The sequence below is a fragment of the Zonotrichia albicollis genome, chromosome 29, assembly GCF_047830755.1.
Source record: "Zonotrichia albicollis isolate bZonAlb1 chromosome 29, bZonAlb1.hap1, whole genome shotgun sequence".
Lineage (NCBI taxonomy): Eukaryota > Metazoa > Chordata > Aves > Passeriformes > Passerellidae > Zonotrichia > Zonotrichia albicollis.
In genome coordinates, this window is record NC_133847.1 from 4,235,896 (window position 1) to 4,252,115 (window position 16,220).

The following is a 16,220-nucleotide window of genomic DNA, read 5'->3' on the forward strand; positions in this document are numbered from 1 at the left end:
CCCAGCCCAGGATGGGAAGCAGCTCCCTGCCCCACTGCAGCCTCCTCCTGGACTGGTTTTAGTCATCTCAACTCCTATTGTCTTAATTTTTCAGCCAGGCCTAATTTAGATCTTATCTGACTCATTTAAACACTCTTTGTGGCGGCTGAGGATGGTCCTAAGTGACTAATATAATCCAAAAAAAAAATATAAACACATCCAATCCAGCTCTGGGATGGGAACTACTGCTTGATGGATGGTATCCTGGAAAAATGAGCCATTACACAGCCTGGTGCTTCTGTATGCGTTTCCTCCAGACTGAATTAGCTTTTGTTTTATTGTTTCCATCTTCAATTGAGAGAAAACCTGTGACTTGTCTCACGTGAGGTGGCTGGAAGAATAAAGGGCAGGTGTTGACCACCCTTCAACAACATCCTGCACTGGTGTGGTGGCTCTTGGGGCAAAGCTTTGTCCCTTCTGGTGACAGACCCCAACCCGAGGGGCTCTGGGGGTATCCTGTGCTGTAGCCAGCATTGGTCCCTTGGTGCTCTGTGTCTCCACACCGAGCTGTTTTGTTTCCTGAGCAGCATTTCTGCACAAAGTTTTGCCTGCCCTGAGGGAGGAAGCCCAATCTGCCTCCAGGAAAGGTGTTCAGGCCCCTGAGTCTGGAAAAGCAGCATTGCCTTCACTCCTTCAAAGGCTTCCTGCGGGCTGGAAAACACTCCTGGTGTGTAATCTTGTTCCTTGTGCCCTGTGCACGCAACCTGGTGCTGTTCCTGTGGGGAAGGGCTGAATTCCACCAAGCAGGAGGTGGAGCAGGGGTTATGGTGGGTTCACCACTCAGAGTGAGCAGGAGCTGCCCTGGAGGCTCTGCCACATCATTCTGAGCTGGACCAGTCCCCTGGTTCTGTGGCTGAGCCCTTGGAACTGGAGGATTTTCAGGTTTTGACTCCATTTTCCACTGTGTTGTCCCCTCTGTGGCACTCCAAGCTCCAAAACAGAGAAAGTGCAGCACAAGGTTCTTGTGACTGCTAATTTCTTGAGGTCCAGGAAAGCCTGAAAAAGCTTCTTTTTAAGATGAGGTGCTTCCCTAAATGCTCAGCTCTCATTCAGAATTGATTCAGGGGTTTTCTCATCACATCACTGCCACAATCAGGGTTGTGGGAGAGGCAAATGAAACCCTGGCACCACTTGTGTATGTCCTCAAGGTTCCCAAACAAATTTCTGGGAAGATCCTGGCAGTGTGGGAGCAGCCCTGGCCATGGTTTGTCCCAGGGCTGGGCAGGGGGGTTCTGGAGGTTGCTGGAAAATCCGGGAAGTGGCTCTGTTAACACAGGATGGAAGGAACAAAAAGCCCAGCACCATTAATCACCTGCTTCGGCTGAGTGAGCACATTTGGTGGGAAGTGTTTACAGAGCACTTTCCTTGCTCTGAGGCCTCCTGCACCCTCGAGAGAATTAATGGCATGACCTTCTAAAATGATGCATGGCACGCCCAGTGCGTGGAGCTGCCTCTCAGAGCAGTTCCCAGCTGGGAAATGTCCAAAATGTCCAGCTGCTGTGGTGGCACTGGGTGCAGAGATGGGCACGTCCCTCCCTCAGCCCTTTGGGAACTTCCCCAGCTTTGGCAGGGTGGGATGGGGCAGAACAGGGCTCATTTCTGCATGGGGAGCAGGGCAGGAACGAGGGAGTGATGCCAGACCCAGCAGGGACCCATGAGAGAGATGCTGGATGATGCAGGTGTTCAACACCTTCTCTGTGGTGACACTTTCTCCATCTGTACAAGACCAATCCTCACAGGAACACCTGATTCCATCCCTGAAAATGCCATTTTTGAGGAATAACAGGAATAATCAGCTCCCCAACAGGGCTGATCATCCCTCCTCCATGGGGAGCTGGGCAGGAACAAGGGAGTGGTGCCAGACCCAGGACAGATGCTGGATAATGCAGGGTGTTCAACACCTCCTCTGTGGTGACACTTTCTCCATCTGTACAAGATCAACCCTCACAGGAACACCTGATTCCATCCCTGAAAATGCCATTTTTTAGGAATAACAGGAATAATCAGCTCACCACAGATCTGACCACAGATCCTGGCTTTGCTTTTGGGACAGGGCTGGCAGGGCCCTTTCCACAATGCCCTAGCAGCTCTTGGGGTCAGGGAAAGTTTGGTTTGCCAGAGCCTCTGGGGGAGTAATTCCTGCAAAAAAACAAGGATAGAGCTGGATCTGAGCCACATCCTGGGGTGTGAGTGCCTGTGCAGGGCTCCTTGCTTGGGTGATGGGGACCTGAAGGGACAGGGACTTTCCTGGGTTTGGGGGGGCTGCCAGCCTGGCTGTCGGCTGGGTGTTGAGGAAAAGCTGAACTTGGAAGAAAATCAGAAATCTCCCTCTGGAAATACCCCTCGGGCGGGAAGTTGTGGAGATCCTGGGGCCGCTGCTCGCGGGGGCGGTTCCTACAGGGCTTAAGAAGGGCTGAGGTTGGAGCCTGCAGCCAGAAGGAGACAGCACCGGGCAGCAGCTGGAAAGAGGGGAAGGAATGAAAGAAGGGAAAACCAGTGCTGCTGCTGCCCTGTGGGTGATGGAACCGGCTCCTGTCCTCCTCCTCCTCCTCCTTGGCTTGCTATGGAGCTGCAGCGGTGAGTGCCATGGGGCCGAGAGCCACCCTAAACCCCCAAGCTGCTCTCCTTGCTTCACCCCACAGCCTCAGGAGGTCCCTGTCCCCAAATCGCTGCTGTCCCCTGACCCTGCACTTTCCTCCTGCCCAGGTGGCCCTGCTGACAGGATGGTGGTGACACCGCGGGAGCCCGTGGTGCCCTTTGGGGGCTCGACAGAGCTGAACTGCTCCCTGGCCTGCGCAGAGGGCAAGGTGGAGTGGAGGGGGCTGGACACGGCCCTGGGGACCATCTCCTCCTTCTCCACCCACAGCATCCTGCACATCCAGCACGCCACGGTGGCCATGGAGGGCATGAAGTTCTGCGAGGGCAAATGCCACGGGCAGGACTACAAGGAAAGTGTCACACTGAAGGTTTATGGTAAGCACTGCCTGTCGCAGGCATCTCTTATGGAAAATCTGTTCTTTAAGATTTTTCTTCCTCCTGAGAAGCTGAGAAGCCTCAGGAACAAAATGTAAGCATTGATTATCTGCTGCTGTGGAATGCAACAGGTGGATCTGTGATTAGCCCATGTTAGATGTTTGTAATTAATGGCCAGTCACAGCCCAGCTGGCTCAGAGAGCCTGAGCCACAAACCTTTATCATTCTTTGCTATTCTATTCTTAGCTAGCCTTCTGATTAAATCCTTTCTTCTATTCTTTTAGTATAGTTTTAATGTAATATATATCATAAAATAATAAATCAAGCCTTCTCAAACATGGAGTCACATCCTCATCTCTTCCCTCATCCTCAGACCCCTGTGAACGCTGTCACAACTCCCCAGCCCATCCCTCACTGCCTCCTCCCAGCACAGCCCTGCATTCCCAGGGCAGCCCCTTTCCTCCTGAGCTAAAAATCACCCCTGACCCTGCTCTGACTCCTTTCCAGCCCTCCCAGACACGCTGAGCCTGGAGGCATCTCCCCACACCCTGCGCCCAGGGCACCCTGCCACCCTGACCTGCTCGGCCACGCACCTGTACCCTCCCAATGGGCTGGCCCTCACCTGGTACCGGGGCCACCACGTGCTGGAGAACCTTACAGACCATGGCTGCGAGGATCCTGATGAGGACGAGCTGTGTAGCATCGTTTCCAGCCTGCCGGTGAAGGGCACAGAGGTGGCAGAAGGGGTGGAGTTCAGGTGCGAGGTGACGCTGCGCGTCGGGCGGGAGACCTTCAGCAGGGTGGCATCGCTGGTGGCAAGGGCTGAGGGTGAGTGCCAGGAGGGGCTGGGGACCACAACCTGCATGTCCCCCAGTGCCCTGTGCTCCTCAAAATAGCTCTGCCAAGCAGCTGCACCATTCCTGAATTTTCCACCCCTGTCCCTGCTGGCGCTGCCCCTTTGCTCTGGGGCTGGAGGAGCTGGGGGCTGCAGCGAGCTGAGCTCCCCTGTGACCAAGGCTTGCTGTGTTTGCAGCTGTGATGACACCAGCCATGGCCACCTCCACGGGGAGCCCCAGCACAGCCACCGTGGCCACCACAGCCCTCCCTGCAGGGCCAGGTGTCCCCACAGGTGACCCCACCACAGCACGGGAGCCCAACGCTGGCACCACTCAGGATCTGGCTGCTGTCACCAATGCCCCCTCCACGGAGCCCTCAGTGCCCCAGGACCCCACGGCAAGCACCCACACGGCAGATGTGGCCACCAGCACCCTCCCTGCGGCGACAGAGCCACCTCTGGGGACAATGCCAGCCTGCAGCCTGCAGATGCGGTCGCTGCCACCCACCGGGACGCGGGGCAGGGCTCTGCGCATCGAGTGCCACGCTCGGTGCACCGGGAACGCCACGGTGCGCTGGCTGCGGACCCCCGCAGCCTTCGGGCAGTACCGGGAGGAGTCTGCGGGCAGCAGCTCCGCCCTGCGGCTGGACAGCGCCGAGCCCTGGCACCAGGGACACTATCAGTGCGTCCTGCGGGGCCACCACCGCGCACAGGTGGCCAGCCTGGAGGTGATGGTGGTGGATGGTGAGTGCTGCTGGTCTGCGGAACCCTGTCCTTGTCGCTGGGGTGGGCTGGAGCCCCTCGTGTCCGTGCCACACTTGGTGCTGGGGGCTGGGGATGGATGTCCAGAAAGCTCCCCTAGACCTTCCTAGACCTCAAGAAATTAAGTTACCAGAAAACCCCACACCTTGTGCTGCACGTTGTTTTGGGGCTTGGAGTGCCAGGGTTTAGTTAAGGTGTTGGGGCATGGGTTGGACACTATGATCTTGAATAATTCACCAGTGATTCTGTGAATTATTCTGTGAATTATTCTATGAATTCAGTGAATTATTCAGTGAATTATTCAGTGAATTATTCTGTGAATTATTCTGTGAATTATTCTGTGACTCGCCCACCCCTCAGCATTTCCATGCAATAACACCACCGTGTCTTTGCAGATTCCTTCAGCTCCAGCCCTGCCATCGCCATGGGCACAGCAGGATCGCTCTTGGGGCTCATCGCCACCGCTGCCGTGTCCCGACGCCTGTGGAAGTGGTTCCGATCCCGGTAGCCGCTGTCCCGGGACTGGCACAGCCGGGTGGCAGCCCTGGCCCTTCAGGGTGTCCCTGCTGTCCCCGGTTGTCGCTGAAGGAGCAGGAGGGGAGCAGCTGCCGGGGGAGGCAAAGCCTGGAAGGACAATGAGCACAGGCCACACAGGACTGGATCCCGGCGGGCTGGCACCGATCACCGGGTGTGTGGAGCTCCCGGTACCGGAGCACGGAGGTCCCGGGAGAGCGTGGGCCTGGCGGGCGGGTGGGACCGGTGCTCCAATAAAGGGCTGGTTTCTGTTCGGGCCCTCAGCAAAGTGTCTGTGAAAAACGCCCAATCACTTGTTTGTAAAATTTTAATAGTAATAAAATGGTTATAAAAATAGTAATACAATTGGAGTGATAATAATTTGGACGAATTGGATTAGGACTATATGAGACAACAAATGCAAAGAGTTATGGACGTCCGGGTACCTTTTTCTGGGCAGCACGAGCCCGAAAAAGGACACAGTTAACAAAGGATTAACCCTTAAAAGCAATAGCCTGTTGCATATTCATACACTTCATACATGATGCATAAATTCCATTCAAATACAGAATTCTGTCTGGTCAGTGTCAAATTCTTCCTCTGAATCCTAACAGCGCCTTCGAGGCAGGAAGAAGTTTGTTTCTTCTGATAATGGGGCAATAAATTCTTTTTCTCTGAAAGATTTAGGTGTCCTGTGGCTGCTATCTTGCTGCCAGTTCTTTCCTTAGAAAAAGTATCCTACATAGCATCGTTTCTATTTTAACAATTTTTATAACCTAAAACTATATTTAATACAGTACTGAAGAGAATAAATACAGCATTACTTTCTAACACAACACATTTAATATTCATTTGAATATTTGCGAAAAGCCAATCATAAAATATGTGTATTTTTCACAGTGTCCTTTGGGCCCGGTCCCGCGGCCCCTCACGGCCCCGGGGCACCGGCGGCCTGCCCGCAGTAAACATGGCGGCCGCGGCGCCAGCCTCGTTGATAGCGCAGCTCCTCTGCCCACACTCAAGATGGCGGCCGCAGCCTTGCCCAATGGCGGTGTTCCCTCACGGCCTTCCTGCGCCCCGATTGGGTGCCAGCCTGCAAGATGGCGGCATCAAAACTTCCGGCCCGGGCGGAAGTGCGGTCCAAGATGGCGGCGTACGAGAAGCGGAGAGCGGCCGCCGCCCCGGTATCGGCGGGGGGCAGCGGGCTGCCGGAACCGGGGCGGGCAGCGCCGGGGGGCGGCGGGCCGGCGGAGGGCAGCGCGGCGGAGTTCCTGCTGCGAGCCGGCGTCACGGCCATGGTGCGGGAGGCGCTGCTCAAGGTGCTGGAGGCGCGGCCCGCCGAACCCGTGTCATTCCTGGCCGAGTACTTCGAGCGGTTGGTGCTGGCGGAGGCGGCGGCGGAACCCCCGGGACCGCCTCAGCGCCTGGCCCGGGCGCTGTGGTACGTGTGTCTGGCTCATCACTCGCACAGGTGCGGCGAGCGGCGGCGGCGGGGGGCGGCGGGGACGGGGGGCGAGGCCGCCTCTGTGTGTGTGTGTGCCATGTCGCGACAGGACGGCCTTCGACAGCAACACCGGCGCGGCCTACGAGGTGCTGGGCTGCGGAGGGCGGCGGCGGGCGGCGGGCGTGGACGGGCGGCTCTACAGCGAGCTGCTGAGGCGGATCTGCCAGCGCGGGGCGGCCCCGGCCGAGGCGGCGGCCGAGCTGCTCCGCCGCATCCGGTGCCGCGACCACGAGGCCGTCCCGTTCGACGTGTTCCGCTACGGCGTCCTCACCTGCTGCGTGCTGCTGGAGTTCGCGGCCAAAGCGGACGCGCTGTTCGCCGTGCTGGGCGCCGGGGACTCGGCGGACAGCCGGCTGTGCCAGGCGGTGCTGCGGGCCCTGGAGGACGCGCTGGGAGCCGGGCACGGCCCGCGGCCCGGCTGCTACCTGGAGGCGGGCTCCAGGCTGGGCCCCGACAGGCTGGCACTGGCCATGGACCAGGCGCTGCAGGAGAGGAAGATGGGCTCCTCCATGAGCAGGGAGGAGTTCCTGAGCAAAGCCACGGCGCTGTTCATAGCCAAGGTGAAGCCTGTGGAGTGATGGAGGGTGGGAGCAGCGCTGGCTGTGGCTCCTCTCCGAGCTGGACGGTGAGCACAGGGACCTGGCTGGAGAGCCCAGCAAGAGATTGCCAGTTTCCACACTCCCTGCCTTGCTCTGATGGTGCCCAGCAGCTCCGTGTCCCAGCTGGGAGATCCCTCTCAGGGATTATCAAGGACTCACATGGAGGCTGTGACCCGTGGAGCTGCTTTGGGCAGTGAAGTGACCCAGAACAACAAAGTGTGGGGCTGGGTTGTGGCTGCACAGGGGCAGCTGGGGAGGGCTGAGGTGGTTTGGGATGTGAGACACATCCCTTTCCCCGAGGACCAGCTGCGTGTCGGGCCGGGGGTTATTTATTTAAACTTGTCTGATCGTTATTTATACTGTTCAATTCCTGGTTTGCTGTAATACATTAAAGCTTTTTTAATTATTTTTTAGTGGCCACTTTCTTTACTCCTGGCAGCACCAAGTGCCAGAATGAGCAGCAGAAGTGCCCAGAGCCCTGGGGGTGGTGTCGGCAGCAGGTGCAGGACTGTGGCAGAGCCGGTGGGGGGATCCCCGCGGGCTCGGGATGTTGTGTTGGGGCGGATGTTCCGCTCCCTGCGGGCAGGACTGGGTGAGGCTGCGGCTGGCGGCTCCTGACGCAGGCACAGCTGACGGGATGTGACACAAAGCGAGCTGCGAGCCGGGGATTCCTGAAGCTGAGCAGCCTCTGCTGCTGTGAATTGTCGCACAGGGGTGACACCCGCAGGCTGCCCGGGGCTCTGTGTGCTGGGAAGCGCCCGCCCATCGCTGGGTTTGCTCGGTGAGCCAGTGCCACCGGGGGAGCTGCCCTGTCCATTGTTGGGTTCCCTCGGTGAGCCGGGGGCACCGGGGGAGCTGCCCTGCCCATTGTTGGGTTCGCTCGGTGAGCCGGTGACACCGGCAGCACCACCGGCGGACCCGCCCCGCCCACCACTCACTTGCCCCGCCCATCACTCACTTGCCCCGCCCATATGCCCCACCCCGCGCTCCGATTGGCCAGCGACACCCATGGGGGCGTTTCCCTCTGTGGCCACGCCCCTCCCGGCACTCCAGCCCCCGCCGTGCCCCCCGTGGCCCCGGTGGCGCCGCCGAGAGCCCCGGTAGAGCGGCATGGCGCGGCCCGCCGTGCCCAGCTCGCAGAAGGCGCTGCTGCTGGAGCTCAAGGGGCTGCAGGAGGAGCCCGTGGAGGGGTTCCGCGTCGGGCTGGTGGACGAGGGGGACCTGTACACCTGGGACGTGGCCATCTTCGGACCCCCGGACACGCACTACGAGGGCGGATACTTCAAGGTGAGCGGCGGGGAAGGCAGAGCAGACGGTGTCGGGGACGTGCTGCGTGTTTGGGAAGGAGTTTCTCAGTTTTGGGAAGGGTTGAGACCCTGGGAGGGGGATGTGAGTGTCCCGGGTGGGTGTAGGGGTCGTGACAGAGCTGCTCCCAGGCTTAGGGATGTGTTAAGGGAGAGTTTTACTGGGCACCTGGGGTCTTTTACTGGGCACCTGGGGGTCGCTGGGGTTCGGGTGGTCCTGGCAGGGAGATGGTTCCTTCTACCGAGGGTCCCCTTATGGGGGGCTCAACCAACCCCCTGCCCTCCCTGGTCTGAGGGTGGACAGCAGTCACTGAGATTCCCTCTGCTGGAGGGGATCCGAGGCATTGCCACCAGACCAGGGAAGAGATAAAGGACCCCCGAGTCCCCCCAGAAACAGCCCAGGGTGGGAGCAGGGGGCTGGGTTAGTGAGAGAGTGTCATGGCTTGGTTTGGGGTGGAAAAAGATGTTTGTTGGCCTGACTGCGCAGTGCCCCCTCGGCAGGATGTGTGTGTGCTCTTCCCAGGTATTGTGCAACCTGGGCTAGCTGTTTTCTTCCTCTTTCTCATGCTCCCTCCTCCGTGGAGCCCTTGTGTTTTCATCCTGTTGCTGCCAGGGTGGGGATGCACAGGGTGACTCACCCAGGGTTAGCTGTGTTTGTTTTCCTGACGCTCCAGAGCCAGGTTTCATCTCTTCACTGAAGTGCAGGGATTTTTTCCCCACAGCATTTTAGCATGAAACCCTCTGAATTCTCACCTTTTCAGCCACTCATGCTCTTGTGTTTTTGAGATTTTCCAAACTCAGCACTGAGGGTGCTGGTGAGGCTGTGCATTAGAGGAGAGCAGAGGGGCAGAGCATTGCCCAGCCTGTTTGTACACACAGGGTGGGGTTGTTGCTGTCCAGGCCCCCTTTGGCATCGCTTTGATTCAGCTGGTTTTGTTCTGATCCCCTCTGACACAACAAAGGGGATTATTCTGCCATGTTCAGCTGTTTGGCCAGAGCCCAGCACGGGGCTGTGTGTCACTGCCCTGCACTCCACACTCACAACACAGCCCCCACTGCACTTTTCCCTCTTCCCACCCCCTGTCCTGTGCCATGGATTTTTCTCAGTTCATGTACAAGAGAATCCACTGTCTGGATTTTCTTTTACATGAACTGAGGGAGCAAGAATCATTCAGGGAGCTGTCGTGTTGAGTCTTGATCTGGAAGTTTGCTCCCAGGGCCTGGAAACAGCTGAGAGCTGAATCAGTCACTGGGAATTTGTGCAGCCACATAGGGAGAAGCTGCCCACATTTTTTTGGATTCCTGGTGCTGGTGGGTTGGGGCAATCCTCTGAGGTCTGTGGGATGTTGCTGTAGGTCCCTGTGCCCCCTCAGCCTTCACTCAGAGAAGGACAGGGAGCCCCTCTCTGCCCAATCTCAGCCCTGTGGGTTTGGCAGCTGTGGGAGGAGCTGGTGGTGGCTGAGTGTCCCTGCTGGAGCCCTGGGCTGCAGCCTGAGCTTCATGTGATTTTATTTTTAGCCCCCAAGCTGCGCGTTGCGGCCAGTTTGGACTGGGTCTCTTCTCAGCAGTGACAGGCTATTTTTAGGTTTGGTGTGTTCATCAGAGCACCAAACACCTGATGCTTCCTTCCTGTGAGCTCTGGAGAGTAAACAACCAGTGGCACAGCCGTGGTCTGGCCCTGGCAGCAGCTCTGGGGGTGCCCCTGGCTCTCTGTGCTGCTGTGGGGTTTGTGCTGGGTGCCAGCACCACGAGCTCCCCCTGATTCCTCTGCATTGGAGAAGTTAGCACCAGAGGGCCCTGCTGGACAGGGGGTGTGGGCAGGATGGGGGGCAAGGAGCTGCTGCTGGTCACAGCCCCTTTGCCCAGCACTCTGTGTGGTGAGAGGCTGCCCCCAGGGCTGTATTTTAACACTTTACACACTCTACACTGGTGCAGGGGCTCTGTCCCAGCAAGTGCCCAGCTGGGCTTGGCAGAGATTCCTTTTTACCAGAGCTGTCAGAAACTCTGTGATTTCCATGCCTTCCTTCTCACAAGTTTTCACATCTCCTTGTTGTTCTCTCTGTAATTTCCATCCCTTGTTTCTCACAAGTTTTCACATCTCGTTGTTGTTCTCTCTGTGATTTCCATCCCTTATTTCTCACAAGTTTTCACATCTCCTTGTTGTTCCCTCGCAGGCTCGTCTCCGCTTCCCCATCGACTACCCCTACTCTCCTCCTGCCTTCAGGTTCCTCACCAAGATGTGGCACCCCAATATCTACGAGGTAGGTCCCCTGGGACAGCGAGGAGGCTCTTGGACAGCCAGTGGGCACGTGTGCCTCTGTTGTGATGGCGCTGGGTGCAAATGCCAGCCTTTGGCACTGGGCACTCAGTGCCTGGCACAGAGAACGTCGCTAATGAGCTCACGACAGCATTTTGCTGTCCCAGAGCAGCGTCCAGGTCAGCCAGGCTTTGCAGGCCTGGTGGCTCCCACGCTTGGGGACATTGTGCCTGTGCCAAGAGTGGCTGCAGGGTGAGCAATGTGCCTGGCCCTGGGGCCCACGCCAGGGGCACAGCCTGCTGGGCATTGGGCAGCCTGGCCTGGACAGAGCTGGCAGTCATGGGGTGCCTGTCCACTTTTGTGTCCCTCTGTGGGACTGAAGGGACAACTGGGGTCACCTGTGGTGGGGTTCACAGGCGTCTTAGGATGAGGGAAGAGATGAGAATGTTGACTCCATGTTTCAGAAGGTTTATTTATTATTTTATGATATATATTATATTAAAACTATACTAAAAGAATAGAAGAAAGGATTTTATCAGAAAGCTAGCTAAGAATAGAAAAAGAAGGAATTAATGGCAAAGGCTTGTGACTGACCCAGACAGTCTGGACAGCTGGACTGTGATTGGCCATTAATTAGAAACAATCAACATAGACCAATCACAGATGCACCTGTTGCATTCCACAGCAGCAGATAATCATTGTTTACATTTTGTTCCTGAGGCCTCTGAGCTTCTCAGGAGAAAAAATCCTAAGGGAAGGATTTTTCATAAAACACGTCTGTGACAGTCGCCTCACCTGGCTTCAGCCAAAGGGAAGAGCGAGTGAGGAGATCCTTGAGGCAGCAGCTCCTGAGGATTCTGTTTCTCTGGTGCTTTCAGACAGGTGATGTCTGCATCTCCATCCTGCACCCCCCTGTGGATGACCCTCAGAGCGGGGAGCTGCCCTCAGAGCGCTGGAACCCCACCCAGAACGTGCGGTGAGAGATGGGGCATGGCAGGGTGGGGACAGGAGGTGCCAGGGGCTGCTGAAGGCTCTCAGGCTGTTGGATTTGCTGAAGAACAGCCAAAGCTTGTGTATTCTCGGGGTGCTGTTTGATAATTGCTGCCTCGAGTTGTGCAGGATGTCTTTGCTTCGGCTCCTGCAATTGAAGAACGAGTCTGGACTCTTCACTTTTTGGTCTTGAGGTTGTTTATTAATTCTTATCTATAAAATTTTCTTTCTGCCCAGCCGAGATCTGCTCAGCAGGGCAGCCACAGGCACTCTGTGTTGTCCTTTTATACTACAAACTACATGTAACATATTTACACTTAATTCCCAATACTTATCACATATGTTAGACAGTGCACTTCTACTCTAAACCAATCCCAAAGTGCCAACATCACTGTAGAAAATGGAGAACAAGAAGAAGAAAGGCTAGACATGCCCAGATTCCTCCATCTTGTCCCTATAACCCCCATACCGAAAATCCTAAAATCTACATTTTCACCCTGTGATTATTTTGTTATTACACTATTCAAACCTCTGTGACTTTCAGGTCCTCATACAAAGCTGGCAACTTGCTTCAGGGGTCAAAATCAAATCTCCAGGTTGTTTGGGCTGCATGCCAGGGTCTCTGAGCTCCCCAATGGGGTCCTGGCAACTCTGGGGATGGGGTCCTGGCACCCAGAGGGATGCACTGAGTTCTGACAGTGTATAAGCCCAACAGCCCATGCCCAGCCTGCTCCCCTTTGCTGGGACCTCTCTTGCTGTGGACAGCACCAGGTTTTGGGCTGCTGGCACTGCTGGGGTGCTGCTGAGTCTCCTCAGCCCTGACCTGCTCGTGTTTATCCACACCAGAACCATTCTGCTGAGTGTGATCTCGCTGCTGAATGAGCCCAACACGTTTTCCCCGGCCAACGTGGACGCCTCGGTGATGTACCGCAAGTGGAAGGAGAGCAAAGGGAAGGACCGGGAGTACACAGACATCATCAGGTGTGTGCTGAGCCCAGCCCTGGCAGCCCTGGCTGTGCTGGGATGTGGGAGTGTCAGGGGTAGGATGGTCAGGACAGATGGAGATGAGAGATCTCTGCAGCCAGGTTGTGGAATTTGGGGTTTATTGCAAAGGGCCTGGGTGCAGGGCCCTGCTGGGAGCTGCCGAACACAGCTCAGAGCAGGCCCCAAAGAGGGAGAGAGAGATAAAGAGAGTGGTAAAGAGAGAATGAGAGAGTAAAAGAGAGGATCAGAGGGTGAGGTTCCCGTTACAATACAATAAATCTTCTTCTGGTCTTGGAATTTGGGGTTTATTGCAAAGGGCCTGGGTGCAGGGCCCTGCTGGGAGCTGCAGCCACAGCTCAGAGCAGCCTGAGAGAAGAGAGGGGGAGAGAGGATGAGAGGATAAGAGAGCAAAAGGGGTAAGAGAGTGAGGTTCCCGTTACAACACAATAAATCTTCTTCTGTGTTGAATATTCTAATCCTCACTAACCAATCTAGTACAATATACAAATCTTATAGCATTTACATACAGCCTATAAGAATCACTACATTACCATCCTGTGTTACATTTTAAACACTAAAAACTCCTCTTTGGGCTCCTTCTGCCAAGCTGGCAGGGTCTGCTCTGACCCTTGGGCCTGTCTGCAAGCAGAGGGTGTTGTTCCATCAAAAGGGGATTACCTTCAGCCAGCCACACCATTGTTTTCCCGTTGTTCAGTAACTGAGGGATCCCAAAGCTTGCTTTCATTTCAATCTCACTTAATTCTCAAAACCTTCTGCCAGACAATCATATTTACAAGGCTTTCCTGTTTCATCCTCCCCAACACTGGGATCCTGTGGGACAGGGGCTCTGGAGGGCTGTGTTGCACAGCTCTGTTCTCACCTCCCATTTTTCACCCTGCAGGAAGCAGGTGCTGGGCACCAAGGTGGATGCTGAGCGGGATGGAGTGAAGGTCCCCACCACACTGGCTGAGTACTGTGTGAAGACCAAGACTCCAGCCCCAGATGAGGGCTCAGACCTCTTCTATGATGACTATTATGAGGATGATGAGCTGGAGGAGGAAGCAGAGAGCTGTTACGGGGATGAGGATGACTCCGGCAACGAGGAATCTTGATGGCCCTCTGGCATTGCAAAACTTCCTATAAACTACTGAATTTTACCTCAACTAGGACAAACTGGTTTGAATTTAGGATCTGTCAGCCCTGAAATTAACTCTCTACCTCGCAGGGAGACTGTTCTGCTGTTGCAAAGGAAATCCCATGGCTGTCTTTGTAGGAAAAGATAAAACCCCCTATTTCTAAACTTCCAGGGAGGGGGAAGCTGTGTTGGGGTGTTCACAAAGCCACAGAAATTGAGGTGCTGGTGGCCTTGCTTGGCTGAGAAGTGACAACTAGCCCTGGTGTTGGCTGCCCCTCATTTGGGTCTGTTCAGCTTCTCTTCAGCCCCATGGGGTAGGAGCAGTTTGGGGCAATTGTGGGGGTGGTGAGTGGTTGCTTTGGTGGGAGAACAACATGTGAGTGCTGTCTTGGCTTTCAACACCTTTTAGGGCTCACCCTGCAGCCATCTGGGCTGTCCCACAGGACCCTTTTGCCTTCCCTGCCCTGATGCTGGAGCTGTGTTCACAGGGAGAGGGGCACCAGGGAGGAATTGTCCAGCAGCCACCAGCACTGACCATGTGGGGATGATTTGTTCGTGGTTTTTTGGTTTTTAACTTGCTGGGAGGGATGGGGTCATGCTGAGTTTTTCTGCTTCTGTTTTTTTTTTTTTTGTTTTGTTTTTGGACACTATTTAATAAAGTTCTTCCAGGGAAAGATGGTGATGCACGAGTGAGGTTCTGTGCTGGCTACAAGGGATTTGTGTCAGACATGGACTGGCATGGAGCAGTGGGTCTCACAATAACCCTCTTTCCACCTTGCAGAGTGGGCAGGAGGGTCTGGGCAGGGTTGCCTGAACATCTCTGCCCTTCCTGGGCTACATCAGTGCCTCTGCCCTGGGGCTTTGGCCAGCACTCAGTCTGTGCCTGGGCCAAACCCTGCCCAGTGTTTGCCTTCTCCCTGCTCTGCAGGCAGCAAACCTGCCTGGGCAGTGCCTGGCTGTGCTCTGTGGTAGCTGAGGGCACCCCACGGGTGCCCAGGGCTGCTCTGATCCCATTTGGGTGTGCCCTGAGCCCACAGACTGGAACTGGCTGGGACATGTGAGCTCAGGAGGCTGCAGGGAGCTGCCCAGACTGTGCTGAGCAGCCTCAGAGCCAGGGCAGGGCCAGGCCCTGGCAAAGAGCCTGCCTGGGGCTCCTGCCCCTGCTGCACAAAGCTCATCAGAGGGGTAATGAGCAAAACTTCCCTGGGCTGGAGTCGTGCAAACGGGATCAGGGCTTGAGTGACACCTGCGAGTGCACGCGGCGAGGGCATGTGCTTTATTGCCTTAGGAAATGAGGCTAAAAGGTGAATAGGATTATTGTCGCTTTATTCAGGCCTGGCAAACGGCTTCCAAGGTCACCCGGCACGGAGCAGCAGCAGCCCTGGCTGCTTGCTCACAGCCAGCCTCTCCTTCCTTTCCTGGGGGGCTGCTGGGTGCACCCCAAATCTGCGTGGCTGTGCCCTGTGCTGGCTCTTTGTGGTGGCCAGTTCCCTACCCAGATCATGGGTACCAAACCCCCCAAATTTCTGCAAATCCCCCCAGTGTTTGATGCTCATGCTACCCAGATTCATTTGGGGGTACTATACCCCCTGAATTTCTGCAAATCCTCCCAGTGCTGGGTGCTCGTGCTGCCCAGATCATGGGCGCCATGGGTACCAAACCCCCCGAATTTCTGCAAATCCCCCCAGTGTTTGATGCTCATGCTACCCAGATTCATTTGGGAGTACCATACCCCCGAATTTCTGCAAATCCTCCCAGTGTTTGATGCTCATGCTGCCCAGATTCATTTGGGGGTACCATACCCTCGAATTTCTGCAAATCCTCCCAGTGCTGGGTGCTGGAGGCTGCCCAGATCATGGGTGCCATGGGTACCAAACCCTCCAAATTTCTGCAAATCCCCCGAGTGTTTGATGCTCATGCTACCCAGATTCATTTGGGGGTACCATACCCCCCGAATTTCTGCAAATCCCCCCAGTGCTGGGTGCTCATGCTGCCCAGATCATGGGTGCTATGAATACCATAGCCCCCGAATTTCTGCAAATCCCCCCAGTGCAGGAGGAGCCCGGCCAGTGGATGAGGATGGGCAGGACATGAGGAAGAAACTCTCTGGGAGGGAGGAAGGAGCTGGCAGATCCCTGTGGAGGGGCTGGCGCCTGTGGCCCCATTGTTTTGGCTTTTCCTGCCCCCCTGCTCAGCACCCCACGGCTGACTCAGACAAGAATTCACTCCTGGGATGGAGAAGAGTTGGAGACAAATCTGCTGTCCTGCAGAGGCCTCTTTGCCCAGCTGGCCTGTTGATTTTTGCCTGCCCAGCCCCTTGGAGAA

At 56.1% G+C, this 16,220-nt stretch overlaps 3 protein-coding genes across 4 annotated transcripts; all 3 read left to right on the forward strand.

The window, feature by feature from the left end:
- Nucleotides 1-7: 7 nt before the first annotated feature.
- MADCAM1 (mucosal vascular addressin cell adhesion molecule 1) lies at nucleotides 8-5,839 on the forward strand. 2 transcript variants are annotated; one of them, XM_074529043.1, is made up of 5 exons: nucleotides 8-2,616; nucleotides 2,746-3,012; nucleotides 3,520-3,840; nucleotides 4,046-4,591; nucleotides 5,005-5,839. In XM_074529043.1, the coding sequence occupies exons 1-5, from the start codon at nucleotides 2,517-2,519 to the stop codon at nucleotides 5,115-5,117; spliced, it is 1,347 nt and encodes a 448-aa protein (XP_074385144.1). In that variant the 5' UTR covers nucleotides 8-2,516; the 3' UTR covers nucleotides 5,118-5,839. The 2 variants fall into 2 exon arrangements, with proteins under 2 accessions (XP_074385144.1, XP_026654144.2); XM_026798343.2 differs by having other exon boundaries at nucleotides 8-3,012.
- A 368-nt stretch (nucleotides 5,840-6,207) lies between these two features.
- On the forward strand, nucleotides 6,208-7,631 carry TPGS1 (tubulin polyglutamylase complex subunit 1). Its single transcript, XM_074529049.1, has 2 exons — nucleotides 6,208-6,593; nucleotides 6,676-7,631. The coding sequence occupies exons 1-2, from the start codon at nucleotides 6,223-6,225 to the stop codon at nucleotides 7,202-7,204; spliced, it is 900 nt and encodes a 299-aa protein (XP_074385150.1). The 5' UTR covers nucleotides 6,208-6,222; the 3' UTR covers nucleotides 7,205-7,631.
- A 612-nt stretch (nucleotides 7,632-8,243) lies between these two features.
- On the forward strand, nucleotides 8,244-14,577 carry CDC34 (cell division cycle 34, ubiquitin conjugating enzyme). Its single transcript, XM_005495752.4, has 5 exons — nucleotides 8,244-8,512; nucleotides 10,704-10,790; nucleotides 11,665-11,762; nucleotides 12,623-12,757; nucleotides 13,662-14,577. Exons 1-5 carry the CDS (start codon nucleotides 8,336-8,338, stop codon nucleotides 13,870-13,872), a joined length of 708 nt encoding a protein of 235 aa, XP_005495809.3. The 5' UTR covers nucleotides 8,244-8,335; the 3' UTR covers nucleotides 13,873-14,577.
- The last annotated feature ends 1,643 nt before the right edge of the window (nucleotides 14,578-16,220 follow it).